The 12,197-nt window shown below is 39.6% G+C and overlaps 1 protein-coding gene across 1 annotated transcript; it reads left to right on the top strand.

The window, feature by feature from the left end:
- Positions 1 to 4,797: 4,797 nt before the first annotated feature.
- Positions 4,798 to 11,331, top strand: LOC586702 (uracil-DNA glycosylase). The gene is made up of 8 exons (XM_786473.5): positions 4,798 to 4,970; positions 6,670 to 6,897; positions 7,462 to 7,557; positions 8,148 to 8,202; positions 8,471 to 8,513; positions 9,085 to 9,173; positions 10,441 to 10,619; positions 11,178 to 11,331. Exons 1-8 carry the CDS (start codon positions 4,890 to 4,892, stop codon positions 11,328 to 11,330), a joined length of 924 nt encoding a protein of 307 aa, XP_791566.1. The 5' UTR covers positions 4,798 to 4,889; the 3' UTR covers position 11,331.
- The last annotated feature ends 866 nt before the right edge of the window (positions 11,332 to 12,197 follow it).

The following is a 12,197-nucleotide window of genomic DNA, read 5'->3' as shown; positions in this document are numbered from 1 at the left end:
CAACGAGAACTCATTTATTAGGCCCCTCACTGAGTTCCGTCCCTAGAATATTATTCTTCCAGCACCGAAACCAATCCTATTTACGATTTGGTTACATCTTTGTGTTGCTTCATAAATAAATTTCGTCTTATTAAGCGTAACCAAAATCAAAACCCCGTCTACGTATGAAATGATTAACATGAAACACCGCAAAAATATTAAATTAATCGCAACTTTAAAAAGATCACATGCAGGTTCTAGACACCAAAAGGTTTAACATAAAGCAATTCTGTCATGAAGATATCCGGTACATAATGACTTTGTTGTTAGTGGTGGTGGTGATGGGGTTGTTTTGCTTGTTCAGTTGTTTTTCTTGTCGCAATTTTTTAGTCATTTCATTTCTGGAAGTCGTTTCCCCAACGAAAAAAATAAAGTCATAAAACAAACCATAATTGGACAAAGGAATGCTCAATATCATAAACCGTGCAAGATAATTGAATTGATGTTGATCGACAGACTTGTTTAAAACTACATATTTTTAAATATTTTTAAATTTATCGAAAAAACTATCGCGAAATTCAGAGAGAACATAATTATAAGTCAGAACAATTTTTCCTCGTTTAAGAATCTCCGTCTTACAATATAAAAAATATATTCAAATTATAAAATAGTGTCAAGTATCATCTTGATCATAAAAGTGTTGTCATGTGGGGAAAAAATGCGGATATACTGCGTATAAACTGGTGGGAATAACTTTTTCCAGGCAATAATCATATACGATTTATTTAGTAAAACATATTGAAGTATGTTTTATGGTATTTTTTTTACCTGTTTTGGTGGACGAAATCAGAAGATAAAGTGAAGAAGAAAAAAGAAGGTCATAGTATAATTGAAACCAAAAACACAGTCGATGCATCACTGACTTGTATCTCGCGCTTTTCGTGGTCCTAGCAACTCGGCACGTAAGCCTTTCAGATTTGTATAAGTTTTCCTTTTCTCTCTCAGGCACTGTTACGAACTAGTTCCTTTCTACTTTATGTTCTTTCATAGATAAACAGATGTACTGTACAAACAATCAGAGGTACATACATGCATCGCGTTTGACCTTGTAAACAGTGGGATGCACTCTCATACATCAAGCCATTTATCACTATGAATTATTGTCAACTTATGAGACATTAAACCAAACATCACGATGAATTATTTTCAGGTTCAGAGATGATGCATTTGACTTGGCAATGTTTGTGTTGCATGATGTGTATTGCTCTAGTCTATTCAGACATAGAGCTTAAACAACAGATTGGTAGAGATGCGGAGGAGGAGGAGGAGGAGAATGAGGAGGAGGAGGAGGAGAAGGAGAAAGAGGAGGAGGAGGAGGAGGAGTAGGAGGAGGAGGAGAAGGAGAAGGAGGAGGAGGAGGAGGAGAAGGAGGAGGAGGAGAAGGAGAAAGAGGAGGAGGAGGAGGAGGAGAAGGAGAAGGAGGAGGAGGAGGAGGAGGAGGAGGAGGAGGAGGAGGAGGAGGAGGAGTAGGAGGAGGAGGAGAAGGAGGAGAAGGAGGAGGAGGAGGAGGAGGAGGAGGAGTAGGAGGAGGAGAAGGAGGAGAAGGAGAAAGAGGAGGAGGAGAAAGAGGAGGAGGAGGAGGAGGAGGAGGGGAAGGAGGAGGAGGAGGAGGAGGAGGAGGAGGGGAAGGAGGAGGAGGAGGAGGAAAAGTAGGAGGAGGAGGAGGAGGAGGAGGAGGAGGAGGAGGAGGAGGAGGGGTTAGTTAGTATAAAATTTGTCATTTCAAAGTGAAAAAAATATAAGAAAATAGAAGCGGGTGCCCTGTTTGGGAAATTGCACCGTTCAATTTTCAAAGACGAAGTGGTATATTATTTTTGTGAGTAGCAAGCACAATAATGACTCACATATTAACTCGAGCTCGAAGGGTAGATCAACCGCAAGTCAAGTTCAGATAATATTGACGGTCAAGGCTTTCGAGTCGAGGTATTTGCTCCAGTCATGCGAGGGAGGCCTCAGCGTTTTATAGTCCTTACAATTTTTGTTTTTCCTAGTTGCACATGTTTTGCTACTGATATGACAAGAGAAGAAACTACTGCCCCCCTATTTCTTTAGAATTTATCCGAGAGACTTACTATTCGACTATAGGCCCATAATTCTTTATGAATTCGACTCGGCAATGACATGACCCTCTTCAATAGGATGATAACACCAATAAACCCATGAAAATAAAGTATCCTTCACATGGGGAGCAGAGATACTCCTCTCCCCCAGAGTTCCCCTACCCCGGCATTTGCAGGCCCATGCGATCTTACTACATGTATTACTGGTTATAAATGTATTTCGTTACTGTTTACATTACTTGTTTTGCTTTGCTTTATAATGTAGTTTATAATTATTGTAGGGATGCCTCGGATTACAGGGAAGTATAGCTCAGCTTTTTAATTCCAGTCAAGGCCACTCCCGCCCAAATAATCGTTCCAATTAAATCTCAGCCTTGGGCTTAGTGAAATATAACGTGACTCGAGCAAAATAAAAATTGTCGGATCATAATATTTTCGTATCATTGAAATCTACCATTTACTATTCACTCTGAGGATTCTTTTTTAATCCCCCAGATCTCGAGAATAAGGCAACATAATCATAACTTATTATTATATTAAATGTCTTGTTATCTTTGAAGAGCACCAGAAATGGGTAATGGAATCGAATCTCCTTGATAAGTATCTTTTATCATCCTGATAGGAAACATCTCCTACTAATAACAGGATCCTTCACAAACTATGATGGAAATGACATTGGGGAAATTTTCCGGAGAACAACGTTGCACTATTTTGATTGGTGAGTGATTTCATTTGGCTTGTTATTGTGTCCGTTTGTTTTTGTTTTGTTAGTTTTTAGTCGGAGGTCCTTCTTCGCCAAATGAGTTTGGTTGCAGCTCTGATCGAACAGCTGAGTCCGCGAAATAGATACAATAATATTGGTAGTCCTGGATTTACATGTATTTGACCAAAACAAATTATCAGTACTTCCGTTGGAAGAGGTGTATGGTGTTGACCGATCTCTCTCTCCCTCTTTCACACACACACACACACTCTCTCTCTCTCTCTCTCTCTCTCTCTCTCTCTATCTCTCTCTCTCCCCTCTCTCTCCCTCTCTCTCTCTCTCCCTCTCTCTCTCTCTCGCTCTCTCTCTCTCTCTCTCTCTCTCTCGCTCCACCTATCTAAGCATAATTATATAATATCTATGTTTCTATTAGTTGCGTTTATCACTCTCTCCATATACATCTATATGATATGATTTTATATATTTCCATTTATTATTTCTACCTCTCGCTCCGTATAGGCCTATCTATCTATTGTCTATTATCTACAGTTAACAATATTATAATTCACACCCCTTATAAATGTTATGTTGCTTTTTGTGTTCATAACTCAAGAATGAAAGATGGACTGTTTGAATTCAGGGCCTTTGTTAAACACTCACCGAGTCTATTTAATTTGTTCACATACTTGAAAAATACATACAACTTGGATAGCCTATGGTATGAATAAATTCGTCGCTGTTTTCACGAAGTGACGGTAGTGAAAAAAAATTGCATTCACTTTGCGTTACGATTTTCCTCACTACCGTCACTTCGTGAAAACAAGGACGAATTATTGGTTATTACTTCATCTACTTTTAACTACCTAACTAACTCTCCTTGATGACAGTATTATTTTGAGGAATAGGCCTCGATCCATTTTTCTAAAGGAAGTTATTTGCATCACATGATTTCACAACGAAATAATATCAAACTTCTATATTATACCTTGGGAGTCGGGACCAAAATTTATCACCGCAATGCGAATGGGTTCTAGGACAATAAATTACCCCCTTTGCCGTTGGGCGATCACCCCCTGGAAAATTACCCCCCCCCCGAAAAACTACTCCCAAGGGCAATTACCCCCCCCCCCCGAGGATAATTACCCTACGAAAAAGAAAAAAAAAAATCTGCTTTAATTAAAACCAACTTATTATCGGGCTGGACTTTCCCCTTTAACGGACAGGGGGGGGGGGGGTGTAATTGACCTCGGGTGGTAAATTTCTGGGGGTAATTGTCCCCGGGGGGGGGGGGGTAATTTTCCGGGGGATAATTGTTCTTGGGGGCAAGGGCGTATCCAGGATGGGGAGGTGTTCTTTTGCTCACCTCGTGAGAAAATATAAAGCCGCGAATCAGCCAGTCAGTGAATAGGGGGGGGGGGGCGTAGTAAGGAGCACTTTTTTAAACTCGTGAGAAAATATTTAGCGGAGGAATCAGCTAGCCGGTGAATAGAAAAAGCGGGAGGGGAGGAGGTGTTCTTTTGCTCACGTCGTGAGAAAATATATAGCCGCGAATCAGCCAGTCAGTGAATAGGGGGGGGGGGGGGGGCGTAGTAAGGAGCACTTTTTTAAAAACCCCAATTCGTGAGAAAATATTTAGCGGAGGAATCAGCTAGCCGGTGAATAGAAAAAGCGGGAGGGGAGGAGGGGGGGGGGGGGGTAAGCACCAAAAAATAAAATTGCATTTGAACACCAACTCCCCCCCCCCCCCCCCCCCCTCCCTAACTATACGCCCTTTAGTGGGGGGTAATTGTCCGCGGAGGTGCTTGCCCTTGTTTGTCCTGGGGGAAGGGGTTAATTATCCACGTGTAATTTTCCGTTGGGGGGGGGGGGGGGAGCAGCAGTTTTCCGGGGGTGATAACCCAGGGGGTAATTGTTCCGATATGAGACAAACCCACATCTTCCATGCGATGATGGTCTGATAATTATAGACTACTTTTATACAACAAACTGCGCATGCTCGAAAGTTCTGGCGCGCGCTTTCAAGAAAAACAAATCGACAGGTGCTTAGCCTTAATTGTTGTGCAAGATTTCAAAATTGAGTAGACAACATGCTTGGACAGGCAAAAATATCGGCATTCTTCAGCCCAAAGCAAGTCAAACGACCTCTTTCAAGTATAGAAAATTCACAGGTATGTAATTATATTTATGCGTTTAGTATAGAAAGTTGCACTTAATTACAACTTGTTCCGCTAGATCTCTCACCAGTCCCATGCATGTAAATTACAGTAGTTTTTGTTGGTTTCTGACATGGTGGGGATTGGTTGTCCGCAGCTCGCAGCAGACGTACACAGGCAAAGAGATAGTGGTCAATGCTAATATGTATTGGTGTCCGGACAATTAGCTTAGCAAACAAAAAGCCTTCTCTTTATAGATGTACATTTTTTGTTCTCTGTAATAATTAATAATATTGTTCAACATAAACTCTCACTCTCACACAAGTCTCTGACTGACTTAGATCTAGAGACAGAGTTGGAATAGACTCTAACTGTTAGATCTAGATCTAGATCTAGATCTAGATCTAGAATCTATTTATGAAATAGGATTTTGATTTAAATTAAAGGGAGTGTGTCATGACGAGACTACGTGTCTTTCCTGGGGGCCTACTCTGGGCCAATCGGGTATAATACGACTACGCCTACGGACGACCCGAACGCAACATTTACGTGCATGCAAATACGCGAAACTGAAGCGCGAGGAGAACTTCGGTCTGTTTCACGAACGCTAGCGCGCACTGACCCAGTCTAGCGCGCGCTGACCCAGCTAATCAAGTTTATTCGTTTACGTGCAGTTGTCCAAAAGAAAACGTAGATGGCGTTAACCAATATTTCCCATGATACACTCCCTTTAACTTCTAAGTTCTAAAGACTATTGCTGTTTTACAATCCACGTCCTGGAAACACAACCTGTCCGAACACGCAAGGTCTGCACGTCTGGGTTGGGTATACCGGTGTCATATCGTGTTGTCGATCCGGCGCGTGATCAGTGAATATTTGAAAGATGAAACTTTCACCATCTGTTTTTTAGTATCAGATTCAGACCATGGTCATGCTCATGCACTGAACGATATAGCATGTTCGTCTGGTCAGCTGTTTGTTAAGCAAATTAAACTTACTGGCATTGCTACACAGACAATTTCACGACAAGAATTTGAAGAAACTTTCATGAATTCCAACACTTAACTTTAACTTAGTCTAAGAAGTTAAATGTGTCAATACTCTAATTGTGAATTCTGAATCAATGATTCAATAATTTCATATGGCGTGATTCATGAAAAGTTCACAAATTCAAATTCTAATATAAGTTCTCATACAAATGATTATTTACCAACATGCTTTCATGCTTTCCAATAATATACTTATACTAACAGTAGGTTTTGTGTTCAATTCCAATGCTGTGCCTGTGTTTGACTATAGTCTAAAGAGTAAAGATAACCATAAAAATTGAATCCATCCCAATGCTAAGTCAATGGTAAGTGGCAGGACTCTGGTAAAAAGAATAGGCCTAGATGTAATTCGACTAAAAGAAATTGTGTTTTCAAGTTTACAAGTACAGCCTACAGTACAGGTTTTGCCTTTGAATTTGACCAGTTTATGTGTAGACCCCTGATTCTGAATACATGTACAGTACATGTACATCTCTAAGTCTAGAATATATCCTCTAATGTAGAATAGATCCTCTAATGTAGAATACATCTAGACTAGAGAGTTTTTTGGACCATGAAAATGGCTATGGATATTTTGAGTACAGATCCAGATCTCGATGGAGTTGGCTGTTTGATGCTGTTTGACATAAATTCATTTTACCCCCGTGATTTGTTTTTGCATTCAGAGCCCATCGCCAAAAAAAGCAAAAGCTGTGAAGGATGGTAAATCTACAGGGCTTAGCCCAGAGCAAAAACATAGGATGGAAGAGAAAAAGAAGGATGCTATGGAGAAACTCAAGATGAAGAAGACTGAAATATCTCCTATCAACTCTATCAAGAATGGACCTGATGGCATTGGTGCTTCCTGGGCAAAGGCTTTGTCTTCCGAGTTCTCCAAACCATATTTTATCAAGGTAAATCAAGATGCTAATAAATATATATATATATATATATATATATATACCTTATGCTCAATGTTTCTCCAGTAAACAATGTAATTGGCACAATGAGCATTGTTCAAGTATAATAATGTTTATATTCATGTGAGATATTGACAAACAATTAAGAAAAAATTTATAAACGACATTGAATATCCAATCCAGGAATTTATAAAAGGCCAATATCTAGTTGCCTAATCGAAGGCGCTGAATACCAGGTAGTAGTCATGATATATTTTTTTAAAAATCAAAAAATCATAGTCATAGAAAGGCATACATTTACAGTTTTGCCAGTCTTCCAATTATTACCTGCCATTTACTTGAACATCTTGTTTTAGGGAAAAGTGCAGCTAAAAACATGCACAATTTATGATTATTTAGCATTTTAGCACCAGGACCCTGTTGGCAAGTTGCCTTAAACTTCAGTAGAAATGCGGCATCGGCGTCTGAGCTTCCTGGAGTTACATTAGTCTGTAATTTGCTTATAAGGATACATTCTCCATTGTCATAGATTGATTATTATATTATATTTTCTTTCAGTTGCAAGAGTTTGTAGCTGCTGAGCGTAGAAGCCATACCATCTACCCACCCTCACATCAGGTTTTCTCATGGACACAGGCTTGTGATATCAAAGATGTAAGTACTGCATAAACTTGACCATTACACCCCCTTGCCTTCTCACCCCGTGGAAATATTCCATACACTTCCCTTTCATGTACATATTTGACATATTCTCAGTCTTTCCTTGTCTATTACCATGCTTGAGGCAGAAATGTGATCACTTTGACCACATAGAGTGGCACAAAGGCCCAAAATGATTGAAATGATGGCATAAGCCTAAGGAATTGACATCAAGATTGTCATTATTTTGAACTTAGGGCAGTAACGTTCATGTTGTGTGTTTTGTATGTCTTCAGTAATTAATGGCCTCACTTTTACTCATCTTTGTACTGTTGTTGTCTGTCTCATTTTTAAAAAAATTTCATTTTTCTAAAGGGGCATTTAATGTATTTGCACCAATTTTGCCCAGTATAAAACTTTCTGTCTGTCTGTCTCTCTCTCTCTTTCTGTCTCTCTGCCTCTCTTTCTGCCTCTTTGCCTCTCTTTCTGTCCGTCTCTCTCTCTCTCTCTCTCTCTCTCTCTCTTACTCTGCCTCTCTCTCTCTTTCTCTGCTTCTCTCTCTCTCTCTCTCTCTCTCTCTCTCTCTCTCTCTCTCTCTCTCTCAGGTTAAGGTGGTGATCCTTGGTCAAGATCCATACCATGGACCTGGTCAAGCACACGGTGAGTAGTTAGACGTCACCGCCATCCCAACAAATTAGAATAAATCCAGATTACTTTTTTAGATGGTCACAAGTAACGAGTTGAATTTCTGTTGTATTGTATACGGTTAAGTAAAGAAAGAAAATATATATAAAATCAACCATCTACATGAATCCATATATAGTAACAACTTCATTTAAAAACTATGCATTATCATATAAACTTATGCTTTTTCATTTCTATTCAATCATTTTTCAGTTTTCTTTGATTTTGTTCTTCTTTGTTGTAGGTTTATGCTTCAGTGTGCAAAAAGGAGTGAAGCCACCACCAAGGTATGTCCTGTATATAACTTAAATAGATGTTCTTTGTAGTTTGTTGTGGTGAGAAAAAAAATGTAAGATGTCTGAAGTAACACCATGTAGATGTGTCCCTATATCTTTTATGAACCAAGAAGAAGTTAATTCCAAGTACTTCAATGAGTTACAGTGCCTTTTTGGTAATTTTGGAAAAGAATTGTCAAGGTAATCTTTCAGAGGAGGGGTAATTGACATTTTCAGATAGTGCTCTCTAACTTTTCTCCTGATGAAGGATAGAGTATATTAAAGTATGCAGGGTATTTATCTGTATACACTACGAAGTAGTTCCAGGGTGACCCAAAATTTGCTCCAGTGAGAATTGCTCCAGGCTTTATTTCAATAAAGGTATTGGGTTAGTTGCAATTGTGTTTTGCGTGTGGTTTAGTATAAATGATAGGGATAGGTAAAGTGTTGGGTTGAAGTTATGAATTTTATTTGTGTAGAAATTGATGCAGAGCAATTGCTGCCCAACTAAGTGCTGTACCACTGTTTCTAGCGGCCCTAACATTATTTTCCTGCCACCCTTTTTTTCTTGATTTGTCTTCAGTCTGGCAAACATGTACAAGTGTCTGATGAAGGACATTGATGGCTTTGAGCACCCAGGGCATGGACACCTTATTGGATGGTCTAAACAAGGTAGGACCCATCTTCTATTGTGTGATGGAAGGTCGTTGGGGTTGGGGCAGGCTGGATATCTAGTATAGTTTCAGTACCCAGGACATGGGCACCTTATTGGATGGTCTAAACAAGGTAGGACCCATCTTCTATTGTGTGATGGAAGGTCGTTGGGGTTGGGGCAGGCTGGATATCTAGTATAGTTTCAGTACCCAGGACATGGGCACCTTATTGGATGGTCTAAACAGGGTAGGACCCATCTTCTATTGTGTGATGGCAGGTCGTTGGGGTTGGGGCAGGCTGGATATCTAGTATAGTTTCAGTACCCAGGACATGGGCACCTTATTGGATGGTCTAAACAAGGTAGGACCCATCTTCTATTTTGTGATGGAAGGTCGTTGGGGTTGGGGCAGGCTGGATATCTAGTATAGTTTCAGTACCCAGGACATGGGCACCTTATTGGATGGTCTAAACAAGGTAGGACACAACTTCTATTCAGTGATGGGAGGTCGTAGGGTGGATATCTATTGTTATTATTATTATTTATTTGGCAATTTCATACAAGTCATACATGCAATAAACATGAAGTGAAAATGTAATTATAACGAATAAAAAGAACACAATGGATACTTATTCATTCGCAAGGGTGTTCCCCCTAGCTGCCTGGATGGTTTCAGTACCCTGGACATGGGTTGAAATAAGGTGTGAAACAGCTAATATTTGTCTTGATAAAGTAAAAGTTGTCATTATTAAGACATTAAAAAAAAAAAGAGTTCTGCTTTATCAATTAATAAAGAAGGGATCGTTCAAATTTGGAACTCATTCTGCATGTCAATAGGTATGACCTCAGAACTCTGTCAGTTTTGAGCCCCTGATGATATCCTTTCTTGACAGCATGAATCCTACTGTCTTGATAGCAAGTACCAATGTGCTTTAAAGCCCCACTGTACTACTTGTAGCTACTTGCTCCCTCTATATAGAAAACAATGCCTAAGCCATGCCCGTTGATCCCCCATGATCCTCTTTTCCTTTAATTGAGTGCTAAGTTGGTGAGATAGCCACCTGCCAGTGACCACCATGGGTGGTCTAATCCCTCCTGGCCAAACTAGAACAGACGGGCTGTAATATAAAGTTCTTATTTTGACATTGAAAGACATTTTCCTCTTCCCTGCTGATAACCCTGAAAATATACTTTATGAAAATCAAACTGTCACTGGGGGCAACTGGCCTACAGTTTTGTTGTAGTTGGACGTTACAATAAGCTGTGCACTGCTTCTATTTTTTATAGGAGTGCTTCTCTTGAATGCGGTCTTGACCGTAAGGGCCAACAACCCAAACTCACACAAAGACAAAGGCTGGGAGAAACTCACCACAGCGGTCATCGCCTGGCTCAACTCAAACCTCAATGGAGTCGTTTTCATGCTGTGGGGATCATATGCACAGAAGAAAGGAAGCATCATTAACTCCGTGAGTAGAGAACTTTCCAAAATTTCTTTAGTTTTGTTCATTTCCAAAATTGATATAAGAAACTGAGGGAAGGATAGAAAATTAGCACTCTTTACTTTTCCATTTGTGTGCCTACTTTAACACTAGAACTTTGCAAACTAGAAGGATTGGATGTGATGTATTCTGATGTATTTTGCTGTCTGCATCTATCATAAATGTTGACTATCCCCATACTTAACTCATTGTGTACAGGAACTGGGTGTTCCATGTATTAAACCCATGGGAATGAAATAATTCAATGGCCTTTGGGTTAATGAAAGTATCTGGTTTTACTGTTTGTCTAGACATACATGTACTGGCAATAACAATTATCAATAGATTAAATACCAATATCTGAACTTTCAAGGAACATGTATTTTCATGCCATGTACTTTACCTGTTGGTTAAATTGATGATAAGATTGATAGATGATGCTAAGGAGAAGGATGACAGCAGTATCACTCCTGCATGCGTACAATATTGGTATGTGCGGTCACAGGGACATCCACTTCTATCATTCTTTTTTCTTTCACTACATAGAAGCGCCATCATGTGCTGAAGGCCGTTCATCCATCTCCTCTCTCAGCTCATCGAGGTTTCTTCGATTGCGGGCACTTCTCAAGAACAAATAAACTCCTGCAGAAAGCTGGCAAGGAACCCATTGACTGGACAAGGCTCTCAGATGAAAATTGAACTAAAGAACTTGGGATATTTGTTTCTCTTTCAAAGAAACTTGATGTAAAGAGAGATAGAGTGAGATGGTGCTATAGGAAAAGAGAGAGAAAGGAAGAGAAGGGTAGAGAGAGATAGAATGAGAGAGAGTGAAAGAGAGAGAGAGAGAGAGAGAGGGGGGGGGGTGGAAGAAAGGTAAATATAGAGGCAGAGAAAGAGAGTGGAGAGATAGTGAAGTTCCAGTTACCCCCATAATTAGAGATTGAGCTTTAAGTGCATAGTTTACTCGACATCAAAGATAATAGAAGTTGTACATTGCATCAAGTTTAATAGTACATGTTTATATAATGACATACATCTGGCATGGCTGTAGAAGATGCACAGAGTCATATTTTATGGAGCACACGTCTTTGAAGCTCTTAAGTGGAACCAGGAGCAGAGGAGTTGATCACTTCCTAGCTTTATAAATGTTGTACCACCCTTGCAAAGTTAGTTCAAGGGTTTTGGTCTAACTAAAATTGTATTCAACTTTGTTGTTTCCTATTTGTCCGCTGTGAAATTACACAAGAGCTATTAAAGGAGATAAACCAGAAATGTCATTTTTTGTGGTCACCCTGTATAGAAGTAATCTCACTCTTAAGGACTGCAAACAAAATTAAGTGCAATGTGTGTACTTGATCACCCCCACTTTGTTACACATGTATCTTTTTGCCAAACATTTTCTTCCAGTTTTTAAGCCGAATCAATCGGATCTACGTGATTGTGAACCGTTACTTTTCATGTTTCATAACGAATAAGATCATAATATCATATGACCCACCATTTTTAGAATCATCACATGATTTTACATTTTGAGCATTGGATTTTTTGTCACTGAAATTATCAAGC

Source organism: Strongylocentrotus purpuratus, unplaced genomic scaffold (genome assembly GCF_000002235.5).
Source record: "Strongylocentrotus purpuratus isolate Spur 01 unplaced genomic scaffold, Spur_5.0 spur5_scaffold_15, whole genome shotgun sequence".
Lineage (NCBI taxonomy): Eukaryota > Metazoa > Echinodermata > Echinoidea > Camarodonta > Strongylocentrotidae > Strongylocentrotus > Strongylocentrotus purpuratus.
Note: the sequence above shows the minus strand (reverse complement) of the source record. Positions and strands in the feature narration are given on the sequence as shown.

Excerpts from the sequence above, each read along its gene's own strand:
- LOC586702 (XM_786473.5), top strand. The coding sequence starts at position 4,890 with ATGCTTGGACAGGCAAAAATATCGGCATTCTTCAGCCCAAAGCAAGTC. Across the intron at positions 4,971-6,669 it reads CAAGTATAGAAAATTCACAG|AGCCCATCGCCAAAAAAAGC; the intron begins GTATGTAATTAT and ends TTTTGCATTCAG. Across the intron at positions 7,558-8,147 it reads AGGCTTGTGATATCAAAGAT|GTTAAGGTGGTGATCCTTGG; the intron begins GTAAGTACTGCA and ends TCTCTCTCTCAG.